Raw genomic sequence first — 23,379 nt, 5'->3', positions numbered from 1 at the left:
AAGTTACAATAGCATTGAAAAAAAGCGGTTTATGACCATTTTTCAGACTTACGACCGTTGCAACATCCCCATGGTCATGTGATCAAAATTAAGATGCTTGGCAACTGAGTCATATTTATGACAGTGATGTATTTGACATATTTATGATTCACTTAGCAACCATGAAGGTTGTAAAATGGGGCAAAATTCACTTAACAACTATTTCATTTAGCAATGGATATTTTGGGTCAGTTGTGGTCATAAATCAAAGACTACCTCTATTACAATAACCCTGTTTCCTCCCATCCTCAATGCAAAATAAGGGCAGTATGACATCAACAACTGCAACAAAAAAATTACCCAGTCATGTGTGAAAGGTAAGAAATTAAATTGTTGGGGCTGAGCCAGTTCAGGACCCCTTCATATAAACCTGGCTAAATAGAAATTTTCCTTGAACTTAAACACATGACTGAAAGTCCCAGCCACTATAGCATGTGTGTGTGTGTGTGTGTGCGTGGGTGTATCTTTCATTGGTTGTAGGTGGAAGATAGGAGAAAGCTGAGCATATCTCTCACTTAGAACTATCACATACAATAGTTGAAAAATAAGTATTTATGTCAAGGGTATTGTAGAAAAAAATCAAGTATCAATCACAAATTACCAATACACTACAATAACAATACTGATTTCTAGGGAATGGACATCCCTCTTAAGAGCAGGACATTGGCTGTAACAAATAGAATTGACAAAGGCATCCTAACAAGAGTCATTGTACACAGGGTAAAGACTTGAGTCAGTGTCAGAATGTTTCCATTTTAAGAATCTGAAGTGTACAACACTTGCAGGCAAAATCTATGCAGTGGCTGAAGTTCCCAGATACACAGTCTTGAGACCTGCAAAAATCAGTCTTGAATACCGTCAAGTCCAAGTGGGTCAATTGTTATGCTCTAAGATGGGATACAAGGAAGATGATGAGGACGTGCTTAGACCATCCAGTCTAGGATTGGAAACTCTACTCTCAGGGCAGTACCTCAGCATGCCTGAAGCAAAGACTGGAACTATATCTTCTTTCATCTTGTCCAAGAAACCAGCTTGCCAATTTCATCCTGGGCTAGGCATGGAAATGGTTTCATGCAACTTCCCTTAATCACAAAGTGTTTCACATAGTGCAATCCACAGATTCTCAATATGAATCCAAACTGAAAGGATAAATAAATAAAACAAGTAACATAAGGATATTATTATAGTCATGACCACTCTAAACACTTCTTACCTTACCCAGTATAAATAAGAACCAATCAAAAAAGCAAATCTAGTTCCTGTGCTGACAAAAATGTTTGCAGCCACCGGTCTGAAGAAGACAGTGAAATGCAATTGTACAATAATCCTCAACAGTTCTAAGACTTCATTTCTGATATGACTCAATATATTATGATGAAGTTTGATATACTGCTGAGATGGCTATAACCCTTGTATTTGGTTTTACTTGGTCTTTATTTACCCATCTGTTCTTGTCAATTCTGCCGTGTGGAATTGATCAGTCATTCTCAACCATTTATCCTTATTTCAAGATACTCAATAGACTTTCCTCCTTCATAATTGCACTTTTATTTTTCTCTCCTAAACTGTGTAAGGAGACAATTTCTATTGGGTTCTAAATAAGGAAGTATTATATTTTCTTCAAAGCCACTGGGGAGGGAAACCAATCATTGCCTTTAAAATGTAAAGGCAACCTACAACCAAAACTTTGATTTCAATAATTAAAATGATTAATTTTTTATTGTTTATTTATACCTTGCCTTTATTATTTTTACAAATGCCTCAAGGCAGTGAACCTACCCAACACGTTTTCCTCCTCATATTTTCCCCACAACAACAACCCTGCGAGGTGAGTTGGGCTCAGAGAGAAAGTGCCTGGCCCAAGTTCTCCCAGCTGGCTTTCATGGTCTAGGCAGGACTTGAATTCAGTCTCTTGCTTTATATTCCAGTTTCTTAACTACTGACCAAACTGGCTATCCCAATAAATCTCAGATTTACAAGATAATTACCTGGAAAAGGAGGCTAATGTTAGAATGCCCAGTAATAGCTCAACTGCATAGAAGAAAAGCAGGATGGCATTCAGAATGGCTTCCAAACGCAAGGCGTAGGTCTGCAAAAGTAGGTAATAGGCTGCCATCACTGCTGCTGGAAAGGTTAGTGCCAGGCTGATAGCAAGTGGCACTTTTCGCTGGCAAAGGTTACCTTTGGAGCCTGTCATATGGGACACAGAACACATGGACCATTCAGCAGAAGTCGGAAACAATCCAGTAAACCTTTAAGATATTCATATGAGAGAATGTACCAGAGAAAGAATTGAGCTGCAGCACTGAAAGGCACATCAATGCATGCTAACTTGGATTTAAATCTCTCCTCACAATTTTTTCTGCCCCTGGTTTTATCTGGGTCAATGATGCCCCAGATACTGCAACCTAATTTGAACACAAACAGGACTCTCTTTCAGACTTCGCTCAACAGAAGAAAGTGTGGGGAGTGGCACATAAGTTTTGAAGGTTAGTATATCTAGCACTGTGTTCTGCTTATCCTACTCCCAATACACTTTCATGACATGAAAATGACCTATTAGAAATAACCTCTCCTAAAATGAAAGAATGGGTTTTGAACTTTACAAATTCTCAGAATCTGATTTCATATGGTTACAGACCAAGAGGGGCAGCCTGACTGATCAAACCTTACAGTTCCATCCCCATATATCAAATTGTATCATGGTACATTACTCCCAAATAATTGTAAACACAAACTACACTATCCACATCTACAGTGCACTATCACAGTTGACTAGGACCATTAACGTGGCCTGGGCACAATATACAGTAGGAGAATGTTGCCAGCATCCATATATTTATATCTGCTTAGGATCACTTGTCAACATCTCATAAATGTGTTGTTCTTAAGGAGTCAGGATTTATTTACTGACAATTTGGTGAACAGCCTGAAGATGTGGAGGGGAGACCATGTTGTACAGTGGTGGCTAACCTTTTTGGGCTCCTGTGCCGAAAATTGCGCATGCGCCAGCACCCATAAGGCAATGCTCGCAGGGGCCCCGCCCCCTGTGCATGCATGTGCAATTCCCCTGCCATCACCCCCTTACCTGCACTGCACATGTTCATACCTCCCAGCTGATTTTTGGCCCATTTGACATCTTTTTAGGCCTCCCAGAGGCTCGAGGGAAGCCTCTGCAGCCTTTGGAGGCCAAAAAACGGGCCCATTTCATCACTTCTGGTATTTCCGGAAATACCGGAAGTGATGAAACAGGCCTGTTTTTTGGCCTCCAAAGGTTGCAGAGGCTTCCCTCGAGCCTCTGGGAGGCCGAAAAAGGCCTCAAACGGGCCAAAAATCAGCTGGGAGGTGCGCGCATGCGCAGCGCAGGTAAGTTTGGCTGGGGCTCACATACCCGCACAAATAGCTCTGTGTGCCACCTGTGGCACACGTGCCATAGGTTCGCCATCACAGATCTAGTAAGTTTAAATGCCATCAAAGAAGCTCATATTTACCTGACAAATGCATGTGCTATTCCTTTAAATATCATTGTGTATTCTTTAATGCTTACCAAAAAATATCCTTGTGACTTCAATTCCAAGATAGAGAAAAAGCATAATCAGGTCCAAAGCAAGATTAGCAGATGGATAAGGCAACAAGATACCTATACAACAAGATACACAAACGGCCACGTGAATTGAAGGAAAGCAAGATGCCCCTTTCCACCATTTCTCAAAAAAGATAAATGTTTGTTGTTGATAAAGATCAAATGTAAAAGGAGAGACAGTGAATCCCTGCAAGTCATCCTCATACAAGATGGTCAATCAAGATTCCCTCTGAGTAAAGCATGGCTTTGGACCAAGACAATGGCAAGCCACTTCTGAAAATCCTGCCAAGAAAATTGTGGAGATTAGTCTAGACAGTCACTAGGAACTAACATTGATTTGAAGGCATAGATGCACCTTCTTTGCTGAAGATGGGAACATTTCAATGTATGTATGAAAGCTGTAGACCAAGATTAAAAAAATGGGCTGAGGTTCTATCTACTCAACAACCTCAATAATTAAATTATTGAAATCTCCAGGATGTAGGAAGCCCAGGAATAATAGAAACAGGAGAATATCTGTTTCAGGAACCTTAAAGTTGCTAACACATTTAACTAGGAATGTTGCATTAAACTTAATCTTTTACTATAGTGTGCTAACACCTCTTTTTTTAAAAGCTGGAAGCATTACATTTTCTTTTGTAAAAAGACATGCTCTTTGGGCTTTTCTTAAATAAGATGCTGTTTTCCAATAAGCTGCTCTGTTATTCGATATCTTTTATATCTTTGAATGTAGGAAAAGAAGATCTGAAATCACCTGTCACACACATCTAAACTATATGGCCAGGAAAATACAATAGAGAAATCATTTCAACTGTTGGATTTTTGAACTTTAATCACCAGAAATATTTGGGAGTTCTTTGGGAGGGGTGCATTAGGATCAGGGGAGACTTCTAGGTAAGGTATCTTCAGGAAGATGGCAGCAGGAAGTATTACTCCAAAGCAGAACATGGAATCAGGTGAGAAGCTCTGATGGTTTCTGGAAAGGATATCTGAAATCTATATAATCTTTGGTTTCAATAATTCTACTATAAAGAATAGTTCTGCAGAAACCCTGAATTCTATACAATCAGTGGTTAAATTACAGAATTAATGAGGAAATAAAAAGTCACATTTTTCTGTTTCACTTTCTTCAGATAAGTCACAGATACCTAAAAAAGAACAAAGGAGTTTATGCAAGTATGCTCCCCCCTCAACTTCCTGTACTTTAGACTCACCTTTATAGACAAATATGAAAATCTCCAGCAAAAAGTATGTGGCATAATACCAGCCATTGAGGAACAGCAGAATTTCTAGAGGTGTAGAGGAAAGTTGACGATCTAGGAGGTGCAACCAAAACATTAATATGTCTGTGATTTCTTTTTTTTTCACAAAGAAATGGATGTAACTTACCCAATGCGACATCGAAAAGAATAGCTTCACATACTGCAAACCTCATGATAATAATCTCTATTCTGTTATAAACTTACATTGATATTCCTAAAGATTATCTCATGAATGTCTATATGTAGAGTGACACTCGTTGCTAGAGAAACTGCGATGTACACGCGGCTAGAAAAAGGCACAATATGTCTTATCTTGCTCTTCTACTTGTGCAACTTGATCCCTCCAGATCAGATCCAAAGCACTAGGACTAATTACTACCAGCCCAATCTTTTCCATTCCGCCTTATTGTCAGGCACGTATCCTCGTTCTTCTTTGCAAATTTGATTCAGAGCAGATCCATATTTAAATATACTTCGATATTATTTTAACTGGCACGATACTCAGAGGAGTTGCAAACCGAAACGCAGATTAAAACCTACGTTCCACTGCGAATTGCAGGGTATCGCAATCCAGTCTTCCGACACCCGATTGGGACATCCGAAAGAGGATTTAAAAAAGAAGACCGTTGCCCTTGAAATATGGGATTAAACCGGGCATCTCAAAGTTATGCCCCCAACAGGAGATGTGCACCCGCACAGCTTTCGGGGATGCCGGATTGGGCTGGCTCTTTTAGGGCAAGCTCCCCTTCCTTTCCCTTTCCCTTCCCTATGCAGGATCTCCTGCCACGGGAGCGTCTGGAGCCCCGGGGCCAGATCTCCCCTCCTTTCCGCGCCTGCATCTCTCCCTGCCCGAGGCCGGAGCCTTCGAACTTAGAACGTGGAAGCGCGAGAGACCGCATTCGATACCGCCCCCCGCCCCCCCTCCCGCGTTTCGTTCGTCACATGACCTCGCCGTTCCTACCGGCACCCTGTCCACCTGCCGAGCCCTCCACTTACGCCGAGGTGCCATCTTCCGTCTCCATGGACACCGCTACGCAAAAAAAAAAAAAAGCCCCACTTCCGACCGAGCTCACGAAACGGAAGTCAAAGGAGCAGATGCCCAGCTCCCATAGAGAGAATGAGAGAGAGAGAGACGCGCGGGTTTGGGCTGCAGCGCCCGATGCAAGCTCAGTGCGGGAAGCTTGCGCCGTCAGTTACAGAATAAGAGTTGGAAGGGGCCTTGTAGGTCATCTAGTAGTACAACCCCCGCGCCCAAGGTGGAGACCCTGTCTACATCATTTCTGACAGATGGCAGTCCAGTCTCTTCTTGAAAGCTTCCAGGGATGAAGCTCCCACAACTTCCGAGGGCAAGCTGTTCCATTGGTTGATTGTTCTCACTGTCAGAAAGTTTCTCCTTATTTCCAGGTTAAATCTCTTCTTGTTCAGTTTCCATCCATTATTCCTTGTATGGCCTTCAGGTGCTTTGGAAAATAGCTTGACACCCCCCCCCCCCTCTCTGTGGCAGCCCCTCAAATATTGGAAGACTACTATCATGTCTCCCTTGGTCCTTTTCTTCACTTAGACTAGCCATGCCCAGGTTTGCATTGAACAGCTGGAGCTGCAAAGGAGTCCTATCCATTGGTCCTGGAGTGAGGCAATGTGGAGGCCAAGTGCTGAAGTCATAGCCTGTGTCTTGTTGGCAAGCCACGCTGTCCTTTTCCAAAGAACTTCAGGAGAACGAAAAGAGGAGCTTTCTCTGATAGGCAACCTATATTTGAGCCGCAAATGTATCGGATGGCACCTGTGCTTGCAACTTGCCTTTCATCACCTGGATTTTCCACCGTTTTTCTCTAAATGTAGGTACACGTAGTCCTCGACTTACAACAGTTCATGTAGTGACTGTTCAACGTTACAACAGCACTAAAAGAAGTGACTTATGACTGTTTTTCACACTTACAACCAGGTCAGCATCCCCGTGGCCACGTGATCAAAATTCAACTGGTTTTATATTTATGACAATTGCAGTGTTCCGGGCTCATGTGAACACCTTTTGTGAAATTCTGACAAGCAAAGTCAAAAGGGGAAAGTCAGATTCATTTAACAACCGTGTTACTAACTTAATGATTAACTTAGCAACTGTGTCAAGGTTGTAAAATAGGGGCAAATTCACTTAACAATTGTCTCGCTTAGCAATAGAGATTTGGGGCTCAGTTGTGGACGTAAGTTGAGAACTACCTGTACTGTACTGAAGTTGCAGTGAAGGGCTTCGATGAACTGCCACTTCCACCCATTTCCATCTGCAACTGGGTTTGTGCAACACAAGGAACATACACCCTTAGAGCAGTTTAATGTTATTACCCTCCAGTCTATGAGGCTGTACAAAGGATAGCAGTATAAAGCAGTTTCAGCAATTGATGGTAGTAGGAAAAAACCTCACTTAGGGCTTTTCTTAAAGAGGCAGCGGGGAAGAGTGGGCTAGAACAATAGATTCAGCCATCTTGTCAAAGCCTGCTGTGGGTGGATGGCTTTCTTCTAGTTTACAAAGGTGGGCACTCCTGGGTCGTCTGCTGTATTTGCACCCTAGTGATGGAGTGTTAAAAGCTGCAACCTTCATTGTTTCACCACTATGCATCAGAGGGATGGGCAAGAGAAGGACAGAATGAACCTCGGCGGACTAGAATCAAAGTCTTAGGAAGAAAGACTGAAGGTATTATGAGCATTTGATCTAAAGAAAACTGAAGGGAAGGGTTTGTACAGGTAGTCCTCAATTTATGACCACAATTGAGCCTAAAATTTGTTGTTAAGTGAGAAGTTGTTACATGAGTTTTACCCTATTTTATGACATTTCTTGACACAGTTGGTAACTGAATCACTGTGTCATGCCCCTGGTGGAGACTGACTCTGAGGGAGAGAAGGAACAGCCGACAGGGAGTGGAAGTGTGGCTCCGGAGGTTGTGGAGGAGGCTGGGGAAGGGGAGAGGCCAGCTGAGCAGTCAGAGGAGGACCCAGGCCCATCCCCTATCCATCCTAGGGCATGCAGGGAGGAGAGGATAAGGGAGAAATGTGGTCTACTCGGGAGGAGAGGGCCTTGATCCTCTTCATGGGCTGCAGCTGTGACAACTGAATAAGATGGACCTGCATACAGGCGAACGCTGGAAACAAAGCTTGGAAATATCTCTACTTGATGGTTCCTCTCTGAGTTTGGTGTCCTTCCCAGTGTGTATTATATGTGGACGCCCTCCAGCCCTTATCTTGCCTGATTTGTATTGCTTTTTTCCTTCTTGTAACTGTGTAGGAGTTCTTTTGTCTTCCGTCAAGAATATTCGGAGCTTGGAAGCAAAGTGAAGAAATAAAAAGGGGCTTCACCCGTTTTCTGTGACTGTGTTTGTTTTGTATCCCACCCTGGGTCATCACACACTGCAGTTGATGTTAATAACCTGTTTGTTAAGTGAATCTGGCTTTCCCATCGACTTTGCTTGTCAGAAGGTTGCAAAAAGTGATCACATGAGCCTTGGACACTGCAACAGTCATAAGCATGAGCTAGTTGCCAAGGTTCTGAATTTTGGTCACATGATCATGGGGACGATGCAAAGGTCGTAATTGTGAAAAATGGTCATAAGTCACTTTTTCAGTGCCTTTGTAACTTTGATCACTAAATGAACTGTTGTAAGTTGAGGACTACCTGTAATACGAATAGAAGAGAATACAGGTAGTTTTCAACTTAGAACCACAATTGAGCCCAAAATTTCTCTTGCTAACTGAGACAGTGAAGTGAATTTTGCTCCATTTTACAACTTTTCAGTTTAGTGAATCACTGCAATTAAATTTGTTAACGTGGTTGTTAATTGAGTCTAGTTGCCCAATTTACTTTGCTTGCCAGAAGGTTGCAAAAGATGATCTCATGACTTCAGGACACTGCAACCAATTATCAAGCATCCGAATTTTGATCACATGACCATGGAGATGCTGTAATGGTCATAAGTGTGAAAAATGGTCATGTCATTTTTTCAGTGCCTTTGTAATATTGAACTGTCACTAAACAAATGATTTAATTTGAGGACTAACTTTATTTTTAGTTCAGGTGCCATACTTAGTACTGATGATGTTACTTAGTTAGTAATGAAATGTCTGCAAGAAAGCCACCAAGCTCAGACAGCATCAAGGAGCCCCCAAAGAGAGTAATGCTCTTTGAACCAGTGGTGGTATTTTTCCGGTTCGGTCCGGTTCTTGTGAGCCAGTAGCAGCGATGAGCAGTGGACACCGAACTAGTTCTCTCCTCTGCTCTGCTGTTGGGCTTACCTGCTCGCCCGGGCTCCCATACTCACCTTTATCCGCTGAATTTGAAGTGCAGCTGCTTTGCATAACACAGAATAGTGCTGCGCAGCAGCTGCTGAAGCGACCGGGATCGTGCAGGTTTGCAGGAGGCGTATTAGAACACCTCTATGCCTGCGCAGAGTGCGCATTCGGTGCCTGCATGCACGTAAATTGTGTGCACGCGTGCAAAGCGTGCCCACTAAGCAAAAATATTTGAATCCAACCACTGCTTTGAAACCTTGAAAGAATGTCACGCAGAGGGTTAAGACTTGTTCTGTATCGTTCCATAGTGCAGAACTAGAATAATGGATTAAAGTTACAAGGAGGCAGATTCTAATTAAATGTTAGAAAATAAATTGTTAGACAAGAGTAGTGGAACAAACTATCAAGTTGAGTTATAGATTGTTTTTCACCTCGTATGTTTAAGCAGAGGCTAAACAGTTACCTACCAAGATGCTTTAATTTGGATTCCTAGTACTAACACGCCATAGGATTCCAATCTATAATTCTAAAATATAAAGCTGGGTTTTCTGTTTTAATATGTAAGGTTTGCTATCTTAATCTGAATTATACCCAACTCTGGAACTTATTGAACTTCTATTTAGATAATACACACCTTATTTTTGTCTTAGTATATTATGCAAATAACCAAGGCTAAATAAATCATGACTTTGCATATTCAGTTAACCCAGTTAAATATGCTGCTTTTTCTGATTCTGTTTATAATGGAGTATTACAATTTGATTCAATGGCAACAAAATGAATATATGCACATAGAATATTATTCCAAAGCTTAACTTTGCATGAACCCTTTGTTACTATTAGATCCTACAAAAAAAAAAAAATCTGAATCACACTATGATTATTGCAAAATGGCAGGTTTATTTTCTGATAGCTTATAAAATAAGTACAAAAGAAAAAAGTAAATGAGAATACATTTGCCTACTGTGAAGGTTTGGAACTAATCACATTGCTCATAATAAAGACAAGGGAACCTTTTAATCAGAGGCAGCAAACAGATTAAGGGAACATTTACAAAAATAAACTGCAGTACTGCTGCTACTTGAAAGTTCTCAGCCAAACCAATTTGGCACTTCATATATTCCTCAAAAAACTGTAACCAACTTCTGAAAGTGCAGTATGCAGACCTGAGAGGATAAATGGGAAGCCTGATAATTGTGTAGTGATAGAGACTCCACAGAAGAATAGTATTGTGGATTAAATCATCATATAAAGTTAATATCCAGACTATAAAAAAATGAGAAGAAAACTTGCTCCAGGATATTGATTGAGGTCTCTTTAACAGTCCAGCAGCTCCATATAATTCAGAAGTAGCTCTCAACTGCGGACATGAGCAAACTCTTTCCGTAACCATACTGAGTCTTGATAGAAACGTGGGTCTCCCAGATGAATAGCTGTTCTTTTGTAGAAATAGTAATATAATACACCCACTGCAATAAAAAAGGATTGTGTTATCAAAGTCCCAATTCCCCACTTCCCTTTTTTGTGTATCTTCAAGTCATTCTTGACTCCTGATGTCTCTATGGAAAAGTCCCTGTAATTTTTCCGGGAATCGTTTTTCAGAAGTGATTTGCCACTATGTTCTTCCTAGGGCTGAGAGAGAGTGACTGGTCCAGACTTACCCAGATGGCTTCATACTTAAAGCAGGACTGGAACTTACAGTCTCCCAGTGTTTTACTTCGGTGCCTTTAACTACTATGCCAAACTGGCTCTCCAACTTCCTCCAGTCAAGGAAATGGCACCATTGCTCCGAGAAGATTTCTAGTTTGGGGGAATATTCCCAAACCCTCTACAAGTATTTACTAGCAAATCTGTAAAAGGGCAGGTGGTTTGCATGCAAACTCCAGCATCTTCATAGAAGGCTTGGAAAGGTTTGCCTTAACTCAAAGAATCAGTGGCTGATGACTGTACATATATCTAATGTCTGACATACGGTAGATATCTGACAATTCCTACATTTTTCATATGCTGTCCTATTTATACAGTGCTCAAAAAAATAAAGGGAACACAAAAATAAAACATCCTAGATCTGAATGAATGAAATATTCTTATTAAATACTTTGTTCATTACATAGTTGAATGTGCTGACAACAAAATCACACAAAAATTATCAATGGAAATCAAATTTAACAACCCATGGAGGTCTGGATTTGGAGTTACACTCAAAATTAAAGTGGAAAAAAACACTACAGGCTGATCCAACTTTGATGTAATGTCCTTAAAACAAGTCAAAATGAGGCTCAGGAGTGTGTGTGGCCTCCACGTGCCTGTATGACCTCCTTACAACACCTGGGCATGCTCCTGATGAGGTGGAGGATGGTCTCCTGAGGGATCTCCTCCCATACCTGGACTAAAGCATCCCCCAACTCCTGGACAGTCTGTGGTGCAATGTGGCGTTGGTGGATGGAGCGAGACATGATGTCCCAGATGTGCTCAATTGGATTCAGGTCTGGGGAACAGGCGGGCCAATCCATAGCATCAATGCCTTCGTCTTGCAGGAACTGCTGACACACTCCAGCCACATGAGGTCTAGCATTGTCTTGCGTTAGGAGGAACCCAGGGCCAACCGCACCAGCATATGGTCTCACAAGGGGTCTGAGGATCTCATCTCGGTACCTAATGGCAGTCAGGCTACCTCTGGTGAGCACATGGAGGGCTGTGCAGCCCCCTAAAGAAATGCCACTCCACACCATTACTGACCCACTGCCAAACCAGTCATGCTGGAGGATGTTGCAGGCAGCAGAACGTTCTCCACGGCGTCTCCAGACCCTGTCAGGTCTGTCACATGTGCTCAGTATGAACCAGCTTTCATCTGTGAAGTGGAATTTTCCAATCTTGGTGTCTTCTGGCAAATGCCAAACGTCCTATACGGTGTTGGGCTGTAAGCACAACCCCCACCTATGGACATCAGGCCCTCATACCACCCTCATACCACCAGTCTTTTTCTGACCGTTTGAGCAGCCACATGCAAATTTGTGGCCCGCTGGAGGTCATTTTGCAGGGCTCTGGCAGTGCTCCTCCTGTCCCTCCTTGCACAAAGGCGGAGGTAGCGGTCCTGATGCTGGGTTGTTGCCCTCCTACGGCCTCCTCCACGTCTCCTGATGTACTGGCCTGTCTCCTGGTAGCACCTCCATGCTCTGGACACTACACTGACAGACACAGCAAACCTTCTTGCCACAGCTCTCATTGATGTGCCATCCGGGATGAGCTGCACTACCTGAGCCACTTGTGTGGATTGTAGACTCTGTCTCATGCTACCACTCGAGTGAAAGCACCACCAGCATTCAAAAGTGACCAAACCATCAGCCAGAAAGCATAGGAACTGAGAAGTGGTCTGTGGTCACCACCTGCAGAACCACTCCTTTATTGGGGATGTCTTGCTAACTGCCTATGCTTTCCACCTGTTGTCTATTCCATTTGCACAACAGCATGTGAAATTGATTGTCAATCAGTGTTGCTACCTAAGTGGACAGTTTGCTTTCACAAAAGTGTGATTGACTTGGAGTTACATTGTGTGGTTTAAGTGTTCCCTTTATTTTTTTGAGCAGTCTATAAATGCTGACTACACTGTTTTCATTAAAAAGTTCAAAAGTCATGACAAAGGGAAATGATACAACTTAATTCTTACCTAATCTCTGGAAAACAAATAAAGCCTGCATCCCATTAGTCCATACAAAGATGTTTGAATTTTCCCAGCGGCAGTTCTATTTAAAAAAGAAAAGCATAGAAAGCATAAAATACCTTATATCCAATATTTCTATAATTGGAAAGTAGCATAAGGTTATCCTCTTGAGATGTCAGTAGTTTATCATCAAATAATTAAACATTCTACAAATGTAAATATGCAGTATAGTTTAATGTGTACTTAATCCCCATGTATTGCTTTGTTTTCAAACACTTCTCATGCTAATTGTTCAAATTTCTACTGTTTGGTCAAAGACTGAATGAAAACATATGCCCATAGTAAGTCCCAGTAAAACTAGTATCTTCTTTAAGTAATCATACACTGGTTTATACATTGTTTGATTGTAACAGGATTTAATTTGATTTTATCCAGAAATTTTATTTACCTTTTAATATTGATTCCCAATACCACTTTTCCAGCTGGACATTAGTTAACTAACTGACAGATAGTTCTAATGGGAAATTTATAGCTAAAACTTAACATTCACTTAATATCAGTTTCCCCAACTATTGCCCACTCCACACAGTCAAGTTTCATAAAAGAGGAATTATTTTTTTTAATTGTTATACAGGAGTGAAAAAGAATGGGATAAAGATCCCCCCCCCAATTAATTTATTTTGATGGACTAATTTGACCTGACACATAGACTTCAAATCCTAGATTGCCCCCCTCTATCTTAGGCTTTTACATGTCTACAATTCTTTCTCACTGAGGTCTGTTTTGTAGAAGATCCCCTCTTAAACTGATGCACATGTGTAACTGGCAATATGAATTGAAAAAACTAACTTTGATAATATTGCACTAATGTTCCACTCAGGATAATTTTGTCAAGTGCACATTGCAGCAATAGGTCCTATAGATTTCCCTCCAAGGAAAACCTTCTCTTTCAGCTGCCTCCATCACTAGAAACTGGATTGCTTGAAGATAGGAATACCTGGCAGAGTAATTTCCCCTGTCCTTCTGGAACAGTGATCACCAACCCGTGGGCTGGGGACCACTGGTGGTCTGCGAGAAAATTTTGGTGGTCTGCAGAGAAATGTCACCCCAAATGTACCCCCCCAAAGCAATTAATCCAGGCTGTGCGGGAACATAAGGCTGCGCCACCCACATGGCCCGTGGGAACACAAGGTTTGCATTGCTTGCACTGCGAACAACACAAGGTAGTGAGGGGAGGGGGGAAAGGGCGGAGGGGGGGAACTGGCTACCGGGCTGCTTTTTTCCGCTTCTTTCTTCTTCTGCTTTTGGTTGCACGCAAGGAAAGCAGCAAAAGTGTCTTTCTCTCCCCCAAACTCCACCAGAAATGAGTCTTTGGGACCCTGCAAGGCATCCTACTCCAAGAGGCTGTGCCAGCAAAGAATCATTTCTGGTGGAATTGGGGGCAAAGAAAGAAAGACTTCTGCTGCTTCTGCTGCTTTCCTTGCATGAAGCCAAAAGTCTCCACCTCTCCCGAGAAGGGAGTTGGAAACGGTATCCTGAGATCCCAAATAAAGAAAGATTGATCGGTAGGAAAACAGGGTTGGGAATTTTCCTGCAGGCTTTTATTGGGATTTTCCCAGGGTCTCTGGTCCATGGGATTTAAAATTATGAGTTTGGTGGTCCCTTAGAGGTTGGCGACCCCTGCTTTGGAAGACCAGGAATGTAGATACCTGTACAGTTTATTGCCAAGTTAATCCTTATTCATTAAAAAAAGTCATTAAAAAAGCAAGAAAATGGGCTGCTAAAAAGTGTGTAGCAATTGAGAGAAGGAAAATGAAATCTTGTAAGGCTATTTCAAGCCATATCATCTCAACATGGAAGTCACAACAGCTCTGAACATAAGCCAATTTAAGAGGCCACCACCAACATTCAAGATTTTTTAAACAGAACTGGAGAGGCTCTGCCAGCAAGCAAGAATTGCAGCAGCCCAATGATTGATGTAAATATTGCTTTGATGTAGTAGCTACAGTTCAAATCCCATCCATGTAGTGACTTTGGAGAAATCTCAGTCTAATCTACAAATAGAACAGAAAAGGCTCTGATCTCCTAAGCCTAGAGAAAAGACTAGGCATATTTCAACAAATACATAAATAAATTTCTTGCTCTATAACATCTTAACTTTTTTCTAGAACTTCTGTAAAATACAATAGGTCTTCACTTTTTCAATTAAAACATATTCAAATACAAAATGCGAAGCCAGAAAGTAAAGTATATTACATAAAATTCATAAATACCTGAATCAATTGGAAAATTGTGTACCCATATTGCTCCTTCCCCTGAGAAGCCCTAGAACTCATGTTTCCATTTTAGTTATAATCAAACTAAAATACAACAGATAACTAAAACCATCCCTTCCTTCAAATCTGTTTTAAGGATTAAGCATTCAGATACCATATGGGAAGAGTGCTGGAGAGAAGCCAAGGAACATAGAAAGGTTAATCGGACCATCAGATTTATAAAGCACGTCAGACTTATTCTAGCTACCCACAATAAATCCCACAAAATCCTCTTAAAATCCTGACTAAGCAAGGTTTTGGCCCAAACAGTCTAAGCAACTGAACCTAGATTGCTCTCCAAGTGGGACAGCTTTATCAAACTGCATGAAAAATATTAGTTTCAATATAGGAAGAAGCATAAAAATCAATTAAAGAACAGATGCAGAACAAAAGGTTCAAAATAAGAGATGAGAAGATACAGATATGGGCTCTGACATCTGATAAGACATTAACTAATTAAAAACTAGTTGTATTTTGGGGCCATCTATATATTTTATTACTAACACAAACTAAACTTAAAGAAAGAGAAGAGAAAATATAAAAAGAGCAGGAAAAAAGAAAAATACTAAAAAATGCAGGAAAAAAGGAAGAAAAAGTAAAGAAAACAAACAGTAAAGAAAAAGAAAAATATATAAATAACTTCTAACCCACATCAAGCAGGTATCAACAAATTTAGTAACCTTCACTCTTATGAGATCTCTCTCCATCACATATTCCATTCATTATCTATAAGTAAATCCATAAAACATCAACTTTTTCAATCCTGATGTCAGCAAAAGCCCCTAAAGGATTGCCAGAACTTTGGGGGTGGGGAGGTTTTATTTTTAAGCTTGAGCAAATAAACTATATTCCTTCCTTTTACTTCTAATAGTTTTAATGTTTAATCAAATATTGTTGAGGGATTTGATTTCTCTTCAATTCTTCATCACATCCGTTTTCTAACAAGCCTCCTTTATATATCCAATAAGAAAACATCTTACAGATCATTTTCTTGGTTTATTATGTATATTTCCTTTTAGTTTCAAAAACTATAGCCAGTTTCTTTTGTATATACAATAAAGTGTCCTTTTGCAAATAATTCTTTTGGCCTGCCATTTGTAGTTCCACTTTTGGTACTTTCTCTGTCTTGTCAAATAAAATCTGTTCCACATCCGTCATTGCTTCATTAACATCTTTTATAATCTATCCACAGAAGCAGACATCATTACTGACAGTATTTTTATTGTACTTACTAACTTCAGGATCCATTCTTTAAAGATCTCCTTTAATGTTTCCAATGTTATGTTTTTTATCATTCTGTAAATCAGAGTACTTACAGGTTTTGTATTTTTTCTCTTACACTTAAAATCTTTAGTCCCATCTAATGTCCAGTTTCTAAAATCATCAGTTATCTTTTGGTATGACTTGCAATTACCAGGATAATCAAAATAAATCTTGTTTGCCACAAGAAGTTGTTTACTTGGTAGAGTTAATTCCAAAATCTTCTAGCAAAATCAGTATTCAAAATTGATCTGGACCCTTAATCCATTTATAACTTTGTTAGATCAAAATCTTATTAAACTTTTTGCTATTTATTTCAAATTCTTTAATTTCTTAACTTTTTAATGTTTCTTTTGTTCAGAGTTGAAGGTAATTTCACCCAATGATTTTTCACACTTGTTATTCCAATGGTCTATAATAGCTTTAAGATTATTAATAGGTGATTTCCAAACAAGAGATTAGAAAGTTGCAAACTTAGTATCCTTTAAAAGGTTCTACTGCAGTTTCAAGCCAGATGGCTGATCCCTTCTTTCAACGTTCATGGAAAACCACTATCCTGTGACCTCTTCATGAGGAACAGTTGTTTGGAGCATAGTAGATGATCTCTCACTCCTCATATGAAGAAATTCAAACGGATTGGTCTACTCGCTGGTTCCTTGACAGCCACAGAGCTCCACTTTTGCAAAGATGTCTTAAGTTCACCATACCTCCCCCAGAAGTCCCCCACAATGACAACCCTGTGAGTTGGATTGGACTGAGAGAATGACTGGCTCAAGCGAGCTGGCTTTCATGCCTAAGGCAGGCCTAGAAACGTACAATCTCTTGCTTTTTACGTCACCACATTATCCGCTATACCAAATAAGTCCACAGGTTTCTGTAATGGTAAATGAAATTGTTACATTAAGATTTGTTACATCTTAATAAGGGTCATTAGAGAGCCACAAAAGAAAAGTAGCAGCACAGATTCTTCCTCAACCCAAATAAATATCGACTGACTTTAAGAGTGCAGGACTTTTATATTTTTTATTAGAATACTCTTATTTGTTGTACATGTTTTATGTCCATCAATACTGCCTAGAAAAATCAACATTTATAAAGACTGAAAGGGATAAACTCACTTAGAGGATGCAGTATATTAATAAGAGTATTTGGTATTACAATTTACTAAATATAATATTGGCAACATTATCAAACTGTAATAGGGTATTTATGGACAAAATATGCAACCACTGCTAGGGCTCTCATTCAATTACCGTAGATATAAATAGCACATATTTTAAGGATCATATAAATCACCAATGTAAATACTTATGGCAAGTGAGAGACATTCCCCATTATAAATTATACCCATCAAGAATAAAAGTTCTATTTATTTGAAAATACTAGAAAACACTTGACCAATTCATGTATATGAACCCATGTGAGATGAAATTGAAAGACTGAATTGTCAAAATTGTAAAGCATCATAGATAAAAATTTACTATGGAAAATCAACTGAAAGTCCTCTTTGGTCTAGCTAGAAATGTCAACTGAATCAATAATAATAAAATGGTAGAATTTGTCAATTTGCCTAAAATGCATATGGCATAGAGTGATTAGTTTAAGGTTCAGTGTATTTTGAAAATCTAGCTACCTGGAGTAATTCAGGCAACCATAGATTAGCAAATGGCATGAGTGTCCAACTTGCAGCGTCACGTTGCCATCACATGACATTTCATGATGTTTTTCCCCTTCACAGAACTGGGGTGGCTGTGGCTTGCAAGTGATGGCCCACGGACCGCCAGTTTGACACTCCTGGCATATGGTGTAAAAAAGGCAATAAAATTTATTTTAAATTAAGACTTAACTTTTTAAAAAAATACAAGGAAAATTCCTGGATACTTCACTACTTGCATTTTAACTTACATCTTAGTCACACATGCCACATCAGAGTTTATGTAACTGATCAACTGAAGAGAGGATGTTAACCTAACACTGCTATAGAACAAAAACAATAACAAGACTAGTATAAAACATGATTACTGCTGATCCATAATGGAAAGGATAACCTAATACAATATTAAATTGTATAATTAATTCTCTAGACTTGAAAATTCCCTAATCCAATTTACTATTAGTTTCTATTCTACAAATTATGCATACACGGATTATGTACAGAAATAGTAACTTCTCTGCTTGTTTGAGGGGGATCATACTAATGTAGTAGAGATAAACATGGAAATCTACAACCAGCATTTTGGAAAAGATTGCAGGAATTTCATATTTTTATCCATTGCACTGCATGTTATAGTATCCAATTTATTTTTTTCTACTTTTAAATTTCCTAAGTTAGTCACAAATGGAAAACCTTTAACAGGCTCACATGGAAAATCACATTCTTCTACCCACTCTCATCCTTATCAGCATTTTTCCAAGAAAATTATTATTATTATAGGTTTAATGCAAAGAAAACACAACAGCCCATCAGTGTGTATTGAACATACTGATGCATACTGGACAGTTGTGTATTGAATTCAGTGAAGGGAAAATAAACTACTCGCGTACAATGGATTTCAATATAAATTTTATCTAATTCCAATATTCAAGATAAGTAAACCTCTTTAAGAGCCAAACATAACTGTTTCTTACCATGACCCATATGTGAAAAGATATACTCAAAGCAAGGTATGCTGCTGACAGGATAATAGTTCCTTTAAATTTGTGAAACAAAAGATTAACCAGGCCGGCTTGAAAAACAAAGGTGTTGAAGAACATGAGAAAGATGATGATGACATTGAAGAGGATGGTAATATCTTGAATGCTGTAGGGAAAAAAAACTTTTTTTAATGAAACAGATATTGATGTAGCCCCTACATCAATGCGTCCTACAAAAATGGACTTGATTTTTACAAGTAGAGAATACAGCAACAGGGCTACTGAAATCTCTTTTGTGTATCTTTCCATTGGGATATTACTGTTTCATTAATAACAAGAAAAGGAGATCCCAAAGCTCTTGTTTAAAAGACTGCCATGGAAATAAGAGTCACATTGAGCTCCCTGCTTGCCATCAGTTCCATTTTTCTCTGCTGTTCCCCAAGCACAGTGATCATACATATAGCAACATTTCAATACATTGTTCAAACCAGCACAGGTTACCAATAATCTATACAATTCAATGTTATAATGTTTAAAAATATATATTTTTTATTTTATTACTTCACATCAATCAACTGTTGTCTGGCTTTCTCTATGTTTTCCTGAATGAAAGTAACCCTGGAAGAGCAGAAATTAAAAATACAATTCTATGAATGTTTATTCCAAAGTACATTCTAAGCTACCCAGTAGATTTTATTCTTTGATCAGTGGGGTTTTTTTTGGGGGGGGGGCTCTGAGTTAGTCGTAATTTTTGGCAAATGGGCAACTTGTATAAGTTGTTGGAGTTCTCTGTACAATATTTTCAAAGTTGGCTTGCCTTCTTCCCAGAAATAGTAGAAAGTCACCAGCTCCACATCACTGCTTGACTGTTTAAAGTGGGACTAGAACTCAATCACTTAGTTTCCAGCCTGGTGCCTTAAGCCACCAATATACCAAATTGGCTCTCAAGTGTTCTGTTTCCTAGCCTAAAATTGCAGTCTTATGCATATGGGATCAAATGGCTTGTTTTTATGGCTTGTTTTTTTTAAAATTTATTATAAACCACCTAGAATCACATTTGTGAAATGGGCGGCCACATAAATATGATTCATTAATTAAAAAGTCCGGTACAGACTGAAACATTTCTCTATGAACATCTCATAGAAAATCTTACAAAAATATCTACAGTTCCCTTCATGGACCATTTTGGTCTTGATAACAGTTTTAAAAGCTACAGAACCTTCTTTCGCTGCTTTCTCTTTGTTGCTGTTATTATAACAGAACCAAGTAACTCTGAAAAAAATATGTACTAAGAAGCATATGCAAGTCTTTACTACTCACATGAATAGAACAAGCTGGATGACAGGAGCCATGCGAAGCAATTCTGAGAAGGAGTTGACAAAGAGATCATAGGACAGGAGGAGGAATTGCAAAGACAGCACCAGGCTGTAATTGCTAGTCTGGAGCATTTTTCTTCCCTAAGATTCTGGGATCTCAGCTTCTGCATTACAGGCAGCAGAACCAGCTTATATTCATGTTACGAAAGAGGCAAGCTTCTTCCTCCAGATGGATTTGCTGGGATGGAAAAGTAAAGGGAAACAAAAGTAACAATGAAAGATAGAAACAGGCATTTTATCAATTGGTGCCAGATGCATACAGTTCAGATCCAGGTACCGAAAAATGATCAAGCACTATTCCTTGAAGAAGGGCAAAAAAGGATATCTTGCTAAATCAAAGAAAATCCCTTTTCTTTTCTTTTCCTTTTGGTGCCTTCGAGTCAGTGTTGACTTTCGATGATTGCCTGGACTAATTCCTGCAGGGTTTTTTGGGCAAAGTTTTTCCGAGGTTGGTCGCCCTTGCCTGCTTTAAGGGCCGAGAGGGACTGAAACTCACGGGTCTCCCGGTTTCTAGCTTGGTATCTTAATAGTCACAGCAAACTGGTTCTTTATTTCTGATTTTTTTAAATTGTCAACAGAATGTTTATACTTGGTACGGAATAGAACACTGCATTACTTTTGAAACCAAAAACATGGCCTATGATCAACCTGCATTTCTAGACCTGGGACAAGAGACCATGGGGGTTTTGTGGGGGGGGGAGGCAGCTGATGATCTCCACTTACGTGGGAAAAGGGGAAACGCCCACTTCTAAGCTACAGGACTTCACTAAATGCAGGACTTACCTGTGTTACACAAGCCCCTTTCAACCGGAGGCTACGAGACCTCCCCTGGGAGTCCTCTTTACACCTTTTCGGGAATCGAACACAGCTCCTCGTCGTGTTAAGACACGAGAAACCGGAGGGAGCGGAGTCGCTGCGCCGGGGCAGCCCCCGACGAAGAGCAAACGACGCAGGACAGTTACTTTGCGCCGCCACAATCGGTCCCCATGGCGATAGCGCAAGCGGTTCGGAGGAGGCGCCGGAGCCAGCAGGCCCGGAAGTGCAGCCGGGGCCGCAGAGATCATAGATGCCTAGAGACCGAGGAGTAACTTCGGGATGGTTGGGTGCTTTCCCGACCAAACCATCGTCTTTATCCTCAAGCAGCCTAAGGAGGGTGGTGCTATTGACGTGGCAAGAACTCCCCGCTTTTTCTCCATCATTAAGCAAAACAATGGGCTCTATGGAATAGGAATTTCTTTTCGCGTTCCCATTGAATGTTTGCTTTGTTCATGTACCATCAAATCATTCTCGATTCCTGGCGATCATACAGGCTTTCTCCATGAGGATACTGAAAATAATATTTGGCCAACGCAAATAGCCTTCCACATGCTTACCATGTTTAATCTTTGTTTATATTTTGTTGTAATTTCAGTGCAGCAACAATTATGTGAGCCGTCCAGATCAGTTGGAAATTCGGGGGATGCACAAGTTCAATAACAACAGTAATGCAGTCCTGTAAATGTAGTCCACTTCTAATACTAAAGATCGGTACTATCTTTTCCGACTAACAAATTTTATTAAAAGGCTTTTGTGAAGCGCAGCTCACTTTATTGGATCATCATAACCCAAAAGAAACCAGCCACATATTTTCTGTAATATGGAAGCTCAGCTTCTGGATTTAGGCATATAATGAGGCAGCTAATAATTCATGCTAGGAATCTTAATCTTTCAATTAGTGTGTGAAAAACATTTCCATCTATTTATCTACTTGTTTGCAATTAACGTGTGCATGGCAGGCAATTGAAGGCAGCGTGGAGACTGAATTTGTTCAGGAAGCTTGCAGTTCACTTATACACAAACACACCAATAAAAAAGTACTAAAGACAAAAATAAACGAAGACGCGGGAAAAAAAAGGCGGGATAACTTAAATCTTCCAGAAAAAGAGATTTGCTCCAAACCGCACGTGTGCATAAGAAAACTACATTTCCCAGACATTCAGAGCAGTCGGAAATGTTCATTGGGAACAGAGGGCTTAAGTTCTTCGTCCTCAATGAACGGCGAAGACCGTGTTGAAGGGGCTGTTGAGGTCTGGAACTACTTTTCCCGACTCTCTCTGCGACTTAGGCGGAAGTGAGGTATAAAAGCGGCGTGCATTTTCATTGTAATTGGACTGAAGAAGAGAGTAGTAATACTCTTTAATATCGGCAATCATTGTGACTGTCAGTCAACCACATGCTCATTCTTGTAAAGAGTATAGCATATTCTCCTACTGGTATTTTGCGCAAGAAGATTTTGCTTGCTGTTGCTTTTTCTTTTTTTGCCAATTTCGGTCTTCCTGGGATTTTGATTGGCGAATCGACAAAGTTCCTTTATTTTCCCTAGGAGAGTGCCGCACACTTACTAGTTGTTGGATCTGCTGTTTGCGCGCTCTGCTTCATTAGAAACAGTGGTGGGTTTCAAAAAATTTTCCTACCGATTCTATGAGAGCGCACTTATGTGAGCACTTATTGAATAGTAGTGTGGATGCTGCAAGTAGGAGAGCAATGTGAAGTTTATAATTTACCCAAATGATGGAAATAAAAACAGCTGACAATAAATTACTATCAGAACAAAACAACCACAAAACTCTTTTCATTTTCTAAACTTTGGCACCCAGTTTCAACCTCAAAGAAATTCCTATACGGGTAAGACAGCTACAAATAACTCGCACAGCAAAAACTCGTCACTGGATCAAAGTAACAGTAATCTGTCACAATTTATAGAGAACAAAACAAAGACTGTTGTTGCAGCTGACACTTTCTGAGGCATTGAAGCTTCCATTTATCATTGAAATCTTTCATCTTGTCATGTATAATGTCTCCCTCATGTCCAAATATGAAATGTGATGGAAAGATTGATGGAATTCATATAAACTGATCACAGACATTTGTGCTCAACCATGGGGGTACTAGACTGCAAGGCATAATCTCCAGCATATCAAGAGTGATTTCATAG

At 40.0% G+C, this 23,379-nt stretch overlaps 2 protein-coding genes across 7 annotated transcripts; both read right to left on the bottom strand.

Moving 5' to 3' along the window:
• Positions 1 to 576: 576 nt before the first annotated feature.
• Positions 577 to 6,192, bottom strand: TMEM216 (transmembrane protein 216). 4 transcript variants are annotated; one of them, XM_026682578.2, is made up of 5 exons: positions 5,881 to 6,192; positions 4,837 to 4,938; positions 3,587 to 3,679; positions 2,028 to 2,229; positions 577 to 1,178 (listed from the first exon to the last, which is right to left on the bottom strand). In XM_026682578.2, exons 1-5 carry the CDS (start codon positions 5,891 to 5,893, stop codon positions 1,163 to 1,165), a joined length of 426 nt encoding a protein of 141 aa, XP_026538363.1. In that variant the 5' UTR covers positions 5,894 to 6,192; the 3' UTR covers positions 577 to 1,162. The 4 variants fall into 4 exon arrangements, with proteins under 4 accessions (XP_026538363.1, XP_087806748.1, XP_087806747.1 ...); XM_087950622.1 differs by lacking the exon at positions 5,881 to 6,192 and adding an exon at positions 5,846 to 5,864; XM_087950621.1 differs by lacking the exon at positions 5,881 to 6,192 and adding an exon at positions 5,012 to 5,787.
• A 3,844-nt stretch (positions 6,193 to 10,036) lies between these two features.
• TMEM138 (transmembrane protein 138) lies at positions 10,037 to 22,458 on the bottom strand. 3 transcript variants are annotated; one of them, XM_087950618.1, is made up of 6 exons: positions 21,189 to 21,399; positions 20,350 to 20,583; positions 19,024 to 19,195; positions 18,029 to 18,189; positions 12,827 to 12,902; positions 10,037 to 10,628 (listed from the first exon to the last, which is right to left on the bottom strand). In XM_087950618.1, the coding sequence occupies exons 2-5, from the start codon at positions 20,475 to 20,477 to the stop codon at positions 12,827 to 12,829; spliced, it is 537 nt and encodes a 178-aa protein (XP_087806744.1). In that variant the 5' UTR covers positions 20,478 to 20,583; positions 21,189 to 21,399; the 3' UTR covers positions 10,037 to 10,628. The 3 variants fall into 3 exon arrangements, with proteins under 3 accessions (XP_087806744.1, XP_026538361.1, XP_087806745.1); XM_026682576.2 differs by lacking the exon at positions 18,029 to 18,189 and having other exon boundaries at positions 21,189 to 22,458; XM_087950619.1 differs by lacking the exons at positions 10,037 to 10,628; positions 12,827 to 12,902 and adding an exon at positions 17,100 to 17,269.
• Positions 22,459 to 23,379: the final 921 nt, after the last annotated feature.

This window comes from Notechis scutatus, chromosome 1 (assembly GCF_049901735.1).
Source record: "Notechis scutatus isolate UNSWTSFEM ecotype Mainland chromosome 1, rNotScu1.2, whole genome shotgun sequence".
Classification (NCBI taxonomy): domain Eukaryota; kingdom Metazoa; phylum Chordata; class Lepidosauria; order Squamata; family Elapidae; genus Notechis; species Notechis scutatus.
The sequence above is the reverse complement of the archived record's forward strand: the minus strand, read 5'-3'. Positions and strand labels throughout refer to the sequence as shown.

Coding starts and splice junctions, on each gene's coding strand:
- TMEM216 (XM_087950620.1), bottom strand. CDS start 5,482: ATGTCCCAATCGGGTGTCGGAAGACTGGATTGCGATACCCTGCAATTC. Junction 4,939..5,424: donor CCTGCAATTCGCAGTGGAAC/GTAGGTTTTAAT, acceptor TGCACCTCCTAG/ATCGTCAACTTTCCTCTACA. Junction 2,230..3,586: donor AGTCACAAGGATATTTTTTG/GTAAGCATTAAA, acceptor CCCATATGACAG/GCTCCAAAGGTAACCTTTGC.
- TMEM138 (XM_087950618.1), bottom strand. CDS start 20,477: ATGCTCCAGACTAGCAATTACAGCCTGGTGCTGTCTTTGCAATTCCTC. Junction 19,196..20,349: donor ATCCAGCTTGTTCTATTCAT/GTGAGTAGTAAA, acceptor TTTTCCCTACAG/CATTCAAGATATTACCATCC. Junction 18,190..19,023: donor CTTTTCACATATGGGTCATG/GTAAGAAACAGT, acceptor ACCATATGCCAG/GAGTGTCAAACTGGCGGTCC.